We start from the raw sequence: 10284 nt of genomic DNA, 5'->3' as shown, positions 1-10284 counted from the left end.
GCTGAAGCATGTTCTCCATCGCCTATTTCAACGCTTCCAGTTCCGAGTATAATGTTGTCTCCCGCCTTCTTAAGTTTTGTGTACCTGTAAGTTAATAGTTACGAGATGAGTTTCACAATGCTCGTATATCCAATGGAAAAAAAATTCTTTTAACCTTATTAATATATTAAGGTCATACTAATGAATCCCTACTTGAGATGTTGCAACAAATCTCGTCAAAAAAACACAAGAAATTCGAATTTTATGATTTAATTTCTCTTGTGGATGCACTATAACGAGCTCCAACACGAACAGCTCTTAATCACCGAATTCGTTCTAACATCGACAAAGAGGCTATTCGATAACACGTAACCACGTGTTATTATTTATTATCAGTTCAAGTGTCTTTACAAGAGAGGCTACGACACTCTAGTTTTCTTTTGTTATAAAAGGAAAACTAAAGTTAGTCTTGTCATTTTCTTCTTCCAAATCAAACAAAAGCTTAACTAACTATAAAAGGAAAGTATATCTATTTTTTTGTTTAGATAGCATAATATACTCCATAAAAAGTTTCAGTTCTTTTTTATCATATATATATATACATTCACTTATAAATAGTTTTGGATGTTTGCCAAATAAGCTCAAGCTCTCGAGCAAACTCCTTTTGTCTGCCGACGACAATGGTGATGTGGTCTTTATCAGGAATGACGTGGACAGTGGCACGTGGCACTCTGGTCTTGACGCTGTAGCTGCACTCCACAGGAATAACCTCGTCCTTGCGACCGTGGAAGATGGTGATGTCACAGTCCACGTGGTCACGGACATAGTCCAGATACGAATCGAGCTTGCCTCCTGATCCGAATATGATATTGTGTAATGTGTGCCACGACCCGTTGTGTGTGTGACATAAAAATCCTTCTATCAAATACGTTCGCATCCTGCAAAAGATAGTTTAATTTAGCTTATTTAAATTTGTAGGTATATATATTTTTATTTAGTTTTATTTGTAGGTATATATTGTTTTTTTTGAAAAAATTGTAGGTATATATTGTTTATGTATATGTTTACATATAGTGGAAGAAACTATTTAAATTAGTTTTAAAAAAACATAAAAAATTATCATATATTATAATGATACAAAATGTATCTTGTTAGAAAAATTTCAAATGAGCTAAAAAAAATAAAACTATACTATATTTTTTTGAAGTTCATCTAGATGTTGTTTTTTAACAGAGACAAACTAATCTGGATTTTATAAATTTAAATTCTTTTTAACTTAATATTTTTTGTATCTCATTTTATATTGTATAGTCTTGATGATACATATTTATAGTACAAATTCAAAACGTCAGTTAATGGGGCCAAATAGTGGAGGAGACACGGTAAGTCGTTTTCTGTCGTAAGACAATTTTTTCTTTTTTTTATAATACATAAACCTATTAGGTTGCATTCTCGCATTTCCTAATATATGGTACCATATATTTTATGTAAAATTTACTAAAGTGAACCACTCAACTTCTTATTATTAGAAATTTTGTATAACAATTACAAAACGTCAAATTCAAGATAATATAAGTAGACGAGTAGTTGGTTCATTAAAACTTATTTGACTTTTAGACATTTCGGTGTTCCCCTAATCTTATGAACCGTGAACTTCAGGTCAAATCTTGTTACTTAATTTTCAACAAAAAGTTTGTGGACGTAAACCTTCGATCTATCGTCTGATCACTAAGGCTACGATTATTTCTTCTTACACGCTTGCGTTTTTGTTTTTTTTTTCTTGTAAATATTAGAACATATCAAAACGCAAACGTAGTTTGACAAAAAAAATCAAAACGCAAACGTAAAGATAAACATAAAGAACTCATCTTAAATATGTACCTGTTTAAGGTGAGGAGGCGAGTGAGGGAATCAACCAAGCGATGGCTTTTGCAGAGTACAAGGCAAACTGTGCGGCCAAGGTGCTCATACCAGCTAATTAGCGATGCACCAAACTGCATCGGTGGCCAGACGTTCTTTGGAGCTACTTTCCTCATCACGTATTGTGCTGCTTGTACTCCCTTTGGCACCTTGTAATATGGCTGCCAATTTTATATGACTTCATTTAGTTTACCAAAATATTCTATATAGTTAGTACCATGAGGCCTTCATAATTAAGTTAAGAAAACAAAGTTTATATTGATCAAAACGAATTTTTACCAAAACTAATCATTTTTGGTTTGGTTGATATACTTTCTAAAACAGGAAACCCCAACCACTAACAAAAACACGTAGTATATCATAAAACTCCTATAAATTACCAATTTCTAAATTAAAAGATATATTTGGAAAGGGAGCAAAATCATAGAACACAAAAGTAGATTCATATTCAATTTGGTGACTACATTTCTTAAACCGGAAATACTTGTCTAAAAATTCCATATCGAAAGAGAAGGGAAACGTGGGCTGATATATAAACGATTTAAGACATTTCTACTCATGATCACTTGTTTTCTAAAAATATAGAATGGTTAGAAGGTATGTATCATTGACTTACAGGAGCCAAGAGAGTGAGGGACTTTATAGCTCCAGGGTGTTTAACAGCGAGCGCAAGAGCCAAAACGCAGCCTAAAGAGTGAGCCACTACGTGAAACTTTTTCAGTTTATACTGAGAGATCACTGATTTCTCAATCATCTCTAAATGTTCTCTTAATGTATACAACGAGTCGTTTGGCTTTGGACTTCTTCCATAACCCAAAAGATCTACTGCGATGAGCCTATAATTCGATTTGGCTGTATCAGAAAAGTTTGGGAAGAGAGTCTCTGACCAAAAGGATGATGAAGATAAGAAACCATGTATGAATACAACGTTGTCTCGTGCCTTCTTATTATCTGCACATATATATTCCCCAAAATAATTAAGAAAGCTTCTAGTTTGTGGGATGATGCGACAAGAAGTTGTTCCTATCAGACTCAAAACAAGGCATAGCCCTTTTGTTCATATGATTAATATGCTAAACGGCGATCAATGTTATAATTCTTGGAAGTACACTGTTCTCGTAAAATACTCATATTAATTGATGTCTTAGTCAAAAACTTTGTTTTTCTTTTAAACAAATTTTTACTTTTTGTGAATTACAAAATATTTGTTGTTTTCCATATTTGACTTTACAATAAATATTTAGTTTCTTATTGTTGTCTTGACAAAGAACTAATGTGAATTGTGTAAAAGCATCACTGAATATAAAATAAAGGAATTATGTTTTACTTTTATGTAAATGGTGACTTTTGTTGTCTCATGCTACTATTTTTGTTACAATGAACCAACTTTCACCTCACCAGAATTTAAGGTAACCAAGAATTCAATGTATGAATTTGGAAATAATGGATATAATATTTACCTTTAGGTTGTTGAACTTTGACATATAGAGAATCTTTGTTGGAAGGAGAAAGCCATGAAGTGCAAAAGCTGCAATGACAATCAGACCATCTTGGCGTTGTTGGTAATTTCTCAACGACCGTAGAATTCAAAGTCATTAATCTCTTTTTGCTACCACTTCTAGTCTTCTTCTTAGAGTCATAAGTATTATCACAAGAGTCCACCACATTGTGTCTCATGATCAAACCCGTATAATTGAAGAATTTCACGGAGCTCACGAGCTTAGAGAGCCTCATTAGAAGCGAAGGACCGCGTGCGTAAAGCGTGTCTGAGATCTCATCGAAATGGATCTTAGTTCTTGTCATAGACACAACATTTGAGTAATCTCCTCGTTCGGACACGATGATTTTCCTGGTCTTGGCTTGTGCCTCGAGTGGAAACGAGCAATAACAAGGTTTCCATTCGTATTCGAAGAATAAATCTAACGTTTTGTAAATGAAACAAAACAAGTAATCAAAAATGTCAAGGAAAAAGAAGATGAAGAAGCCTATGGTTTGGTTGAGCCACTGTGCAATGGCCATGATGTGTGGTGGTAATGAAAAAATGGTTTTGATTTGAATTTTGTGGATATGTATGTGAGGGAGAGTTATATAAATTAATGATATGTTTGTGAGAGAGAGGATAGTTATAGCAGAGACGGATATATAAATTTATTGTTCATTTAACATATTTTGCTGTCCAAAATGATGAAATTTGGTGGAGGTTGCATCCTTTTTGGGTGGGCAAAACCTAAATTAACTAATTTAATGTTCATTATAATTCTTCACAGTATGTTTATTACTTGGAATGTAATATATTAATTTATGGTTTAAAAGACTTTTGAGGGTCTGAAAGTACTGAAGAAACTGTAATTAACTATATTTTATTTTATCTTATACTAAAAGTCTAAAACCAAATGTTAAAAGAAAATGCCAAAATATTTTTTTATTACAATTTTTTCTTAGTTTTCTAATAATTTAGAAAAAAAACATAGACAGGATTAGTAATTTGAATGAATAACATAATAATTTAATTTACTAACATAATAATTTAACTTTATAATCAAATTGAATTCAGGGTAATTCTGTTTAAACAGTTATTCTATTTGAATATACATATCATCTATACATCTACCATTTTTGTGAAAATATATAAATATACTTACCAAACTATATTTTGTATTTTTAAGAAAATCTCAACATATTAAGTATTAATTATACAATATACATAATATTATATACAGTTTGATGTTAGGGGTTTTTTCCAAAACTAACCCACAACTTGATTTTAACCCCAAATCTATACTCAAACTTGAATCAAATGCAAAACTAACCTAAAAGCCTAGTAAAATTACAGCTCAGCCCCTTGTGACCAAACAAAAAAACAGAAGCCATTTTTACGAATATAGCCCTAGTAAATCGTCTGAGTCGTCTGAGATGTTGGAAGTCGTCTGGACGACTGAAGTGTAGGTCGTCTGGTACCGGTTTATTTTAAAAATAATTTATAAATCTTGTAAAAAAATATTTTGATGCGTGAAAAATAATAATCAAGTAATTATAAACAGTTTTAACTGATATAAATTAAGATATGATAAAATTGATTTGTTTTGAAGATAGATGAGTGGAAGTAGTGAATCATGAAATACTTTGGTTTAGGAGTTTGGCAAACATATGTTGTAGTATTGTATGTATTGTTAGGGTTAGATTTTGGAAAACTAAAATGCTTTTTTCAAAAATTAGTTTTCACCTATATGTGTTTATTTATGTGTATAGTAAACACTTTTCAAGTTTGATTTGATTTTACGAAGTCTTTAATTAGTTAATTAAGTTTAGGGGTTATGTTTAGGGTGTGGACGATTTATATTTCAGTCGTCTGTTGAATAATTTACTCGGACGACGTATATTTCAGTCGTCCACATCGTACCGAACCTTTAATTTTACCAATGTACGTTTTAACCTAACCGGATCATTTTACTCGGACGACTTACATTTCAGTCGTCTGGTGAAGAAATTAAAACAGACGACTTACATGTAAGTCGTCCAAATATTTCCGCCTGAAATTTTTTAAAAAAATATTTTCCCGCTTAAATAATTTAAACCAGACGACTTACTTGTAAGTCGTCTGGAAAGTCTTCTATTTTAGTTTCCCGCTAAAAATATTTAATTTCCCGCTAAAAAAATTAAACTCTTCTGGATGACTTACATGTAAGTCATGTAAGTCGTCTGTTTTAATTTCTTCACCAGACGACTGAAATGTAAGTCGTCCAGGAAATCGTCTGAGTCAAAAATATTTAACCTAATTAGATTTTTTGTCTCCCTATATAAAGAAAAGTTTACACATTCTCTCTCTTCCTCTCAAATGGCTGCAACAAAAATGTAATGTTCATCATTCTAAAACTCTCCAACCTCTCTCTAATCTCTTTGACTTGAAAACACCAAACTTTATATGAATTTTTCAGTTTTGTCTCATGTATTTCTTACTAATCTATCTCTTTTGCAGGTTTTTAATCAAATGGTACTCATCTTCCACTAATTTAAAGGTAAATCTATTAATTTTAGATATGTATTTTTGTGTGTTCTATAAATGTAGATTTATCTAATCTTCCACTCATTTTCTCTATTTTTAAGTCATTTGAACGTTTTTGGATATGCAGGTTTTTCAGATCTGGATTTGATATGCAGGTTTTTCAGATCTGGAAGACTTCTTGGACGACTTACCTGTTAGTCGTCTGGAAGTCGTCTGGACTTCTTGGAAGTCTTCTGACAAAGTCGTCTGGACTTCCAGGAAGTCTTCTGAGGAAGTCTCCCTTTCATAATAGACCTGAGCTTTTTGGTAAGTTCTTATGTCTGATTTTTCTTCATTTGGTAACTTCTTGTTGTGTAAAGTTCTTACTTTTTTCTCAAACTAAAACTCTCCAAACCCACTCTAATCTCTTTGACTTGAAAACACCAAACTTTATATGAATTTTCCAGTTTTGTCTCATGTCTTTCTTACTAATCTATCTTTTTTGCAAGTTTTTAATTAGATGGTACTCATCTTCCATTAATTTAAAGGTAGATCTATTATTTTTAGATATTTATTTTTGTGTGATCTAATCTTTCACTCATTTTTTCTGTTTTTAAGCCATTTGAACATTTTTGGATATGCAGGTTTTTCAGATCTGGATTTAATATGCAGGTTTTTCAGATCTGGAAGACTTCTGGGACGACTTACCTGTTAGTCGTCTGGAAGTCGTCTGGAAGTCGTCTGGAAGTCGTCTGGAAGTCGTCTGGACTTCTTGGAAGTCTTCTGACAAAGTCGTCTGGACTTCCTGTAAAGTCGTCTGGAAGTCGTCTGAACTTCCTAAAAGTCTTCTGACAAAGTCGTCTGAACTTCCTGGAAGTCGTCTGGACTTCTTAGAAGTCGTCTGGACTTCTTAAAAGTCGTGTGGTCTTGTCTACTCAATTGGAATCCAAGCTTGTCTTTGTAGAGGAATGATCTATAATAGTTTTGTTTGTGGTCTGTTTTGTGAATTGCATGTCTACTCTTTTAGTTGTGAATTTTTTGTAAAATCAGTAATAATGTTTTCCAAGATGTATTAAATGTGCTAACAATGTGTTTACACATTTACAAATCAATGAAATAATAGACTTTAGTAGCTTTTTTCTTATCTTTGGATCTCTCATATGCAATAATAAACTCCAATGGCCTTTTTCTCATCTTAATAAACAAGAATGTTGGTAGCTTTATATTGATACAACATTTTAAGAAGCATTTTAACCCTTCTTCCAACTCATAACAATAGTCATCATTATTGTCTATAACAATAATACTTAAGAGATGGAAACAAACAATAGTAACTAGTCAAAGCATATCATATTTTATTATAAGTTTGCGTTGAAAAACTTAGTCAAATTTAGTAAAACTAAGGGAGAGAACATGTTTTGTAAATATGAGTTTTACATATCTTGAAGTTACTTATCACTCTTAAAAATACAAGTTATTCAAAAACTAACGTAGAAGACTTAAAAACTAGCGGAGAAGACGCGGACGACTTCAATCTAAGTTGTCCAGACGACTAAACTATACGTCGTCTGGTCAACGCAGAGGTTATTTTTGCAATTGACTTTGAAATCTGTTATTTTGGACGACTGAAAAATAAGTCGTCTACTATTGTTTGGCTAAAAAAAAACTCCAAAAAAGCTAGACGACGTACATTTCAGTCGTCATAGGTTAGTTTTGCATTTGACTGGATTATTTCAGAAGTTTGACTTTTCGGGACGACTTACATTTCAGTCGTCTAGTAAAAATTAAAATAATAATATTTTTTTTAAGGTAGACGACTTACAGTTAAGTCGTCATAGGTTAGTTTTGCAATTGAAAAAAAAAACTTCAAGATTTAATTATCTACAGACGACTTATAATTCAGTCGTCCACGTGACGACTGAAATGTAAGTTGTCCATGATTTACGAGATTTGACCAGAATCTCGGAAAAAAATCCTGGACGACTTACAAGTAAGTCGTCTCGTGGACGACTGAATTATAAGTCGTCTGTGTATAATTAAATTTTGAATTTTTTTTTTCAATTGCAAAACTAACCTATGACGACTTAACTGTAAGTCGTCTACTTTTAAAAAAATATTATTATTTTAATTTTCGCCAGACGACTGAAATGTAAGTCGTCTGGGGAAGTCAAACTTCTGAAATTATCCAGTCAAATGCAAAACTAACCTATGACGACTGAAATGTAAGTCGTCTAGGTTCTTTGGAATTTTTTTTGAAACCAAACAAAAACAGACGACTTAACTTTCAGTCGTCTCAGGTTACAGATTTCAAAGTCAATTGCAAAAATAACCTCTGCGTTGACTAGACGACTTCCAGGTAAGTTGTCTACAGCCAGACGACTTCCCAAGTAAGTCGTCTGACGAACAGATCTGAAAAAAACTCGATGTCATACCTTAAATTGGTGAGATAAGTTCCTTAGCATACATAAGGCTTCTCCAAGCACACAGAATCACAAACGAAAGTAACCCACCCAGAATCGTTAGCTTCTATGACTCTATGAACCATAAAAAATTTAGAATCAAAATCTTGGTTTTTTTAGCTCATTGTGGAGAGAAAATGAGAGATATGTTGTATTTAGTTCACAAGAATGGAAAAAGAAGAAGGGTAAATCGATTTTGGGAGCATTAAGAGCTTCAAATTGGTTGTTCATGGTGGTTGTGGTATTGATGACAATGGCAATCTTATAATTACTTGAAAATGATGAGGGTGAGAGAGTAAAAATGTCATTTTCGAAAAAAAAAGAAAAAAAAAATTGATGGCATTTTCGTAAATTATATGAACTTGTGGGGTGAATAGGGCAGAACCAATTTTTTTAAAAAAAAGGAAGTTAGTTTTGTGGTTGATTTTAAGTTATAGGTCAATTCTGCAAAAAGCCCTTGATGTTACTTAGTACTAATATATATATATATATATATATCAAACCCATCAATCAGATTTTAACATATTTTAAAAACATTTATGATTAAATTTTAACATATTTGGTAAAATAAGACAGAAGACATATCTATAAAAGATATCCCCTTTTTGGTCAAAATAAAAAATATCCACCTATAGAATTAATAAACAATAGCTAAAAATAATTATTTGATTTATCTCTGATTAAAATAAATAAATTTTACAATTAATGATTTATAAGACATATTTAGGAAAAAGTAAAAATGTTTCATTCTCCAATTACATTAAAATATTTTCAAATGAAGTAATGTTCTACCTTAATTGTATATTTTTCAAGTGCTAATTGTTTGATAAATAATAAAAATATATAAAATTAAGAATAAATATAATAAACATTAAAAATAATTTTATAAATGTAGTTAGTCAAACTATAAAAAGTAAATAGCAAAATAATAATAATATCATTTTGCTTTTTATCAAGTGATATGCGTACGTTTATTATTCTTAAATTCTTTATAGTTTTTTTTTTGGTCTAAATGTTAAGATTTATAACCATTTTCTGAGTTTTACATGTTGTGAAAACACAACTTATTACAAAAGAAAGAAAGGGGAGAGACAAAGAGAGTAACGAACAGGGAGCGATCATCATACAACAAAGAGAGAGAGAGGGAGATATTAACTATATGGTGAGACAATCCAGAAATACAGCTCGAGAAGGGAGCGAGAAGGAGCAGTCACAGCTGGGAGCGACAGCAACATATCTCGCATAGCACGATCCACCACCCTAAAGAACGCCTCCTGAGTCATCGAAACATCTCTGAAGATTCTGGCATTCCGCTCGCGCCAAAGGTGGTAGATAATAACTTGATTCAACAGCTTCAGCACAGCTACAGCCCGCGATGCATGAATTCCCCGCAGTTGATCACAATGAGCCACCACTGCTGCAACGGAGGAAGGAATAGACGCCAAGAACCTGCCACAAAAATGATTCCAAACGACAGCAGCAAACGAACACTCAAAGAAAAGATGGGAATGAGATTCATCAGCATTAGAACATAGCACACAACCTGGTGGAAGAGATATTCCCCAAGAGATCAATCTATCTCGTGTTGGAAGTCTTTTCAGAAAAACAGTCCAAGTAATGAAAGAACAACGGGGTATCTCTTCCTTAAACCAAACCACTGAGTGCCACTGGACCATCGGATTTGGAATACGCAACCTCTCCCAAGTAACTGGAGAAGAGAAAGAAGCACCAAAGCCACCCGATTGCAGTCGCCACAAGTGGACGTCACTACCATTAGCGGCACAGGGAACTTCCATACTGGTTAGTACAACTTGAAGCGTTTCAGCATAATCAGAGCGAGCAGGTGGTAAGTGCCAATGGCCATCACGAACCGCTTGCGAAACAGTAGCATTGATGGGGATCCTAAGGGACGCAGGCCCTGAGGTTCCGAAAAGAAGATACAGA

At 32.9% G+C, this 10284-nt stretch overlaps 1 protein-coding gene across 1 annotated transcript; it reads right to left on the bottom strand.

Annotated features, from left to right (window-relative positions):
• Positions 1 to 329: 329 nt before the first annotated feature.
• On the bottom strand, positions 330 to 4718 carry LOC106364392 (probable lysophospholipase BODYGUARD 2). The gene is made up of 4 exons (XM_013803979.3): positions 3360 to 4718; positions 2516 to 2850; positions 1861 to 2060; positions 330 to 917 (listed from the first exon to the last, which is right to left on the bottom strand). Exons 1-4 carry the CDS (start codon positions 3916 to 3918, stop codon positions 584 to 586), a joined length of 1428 nt encoding a protein of 475 aa, XP_013659433.1. The 5' UTR covers positions 3919 to 4718; the 3' UTR covers positions 330 to 583.
• Positions 4719 to 10284: the final 5566 nt, after the last annotated feature.

This window comes from Brassica napus, chromosome C6, assembly GCF_020379485.1.
Source record: "Brassica napus cultivar Da-Ae chromosome C6, Da-Ae, whole genome shotgun sequence".
Classification (NCBI taxonomy): domain Eukaryota; kingdom Viridiplantae; phylum Streptophyta; class Magnoliopsida; order Brassicales; family Brassicaceae; genus Brassica; species Brassica napus.
Note: the sequence above shows the minus strand (reverse complement) of the source record. Positions and strands in the feature narration are given on the sequence as shown.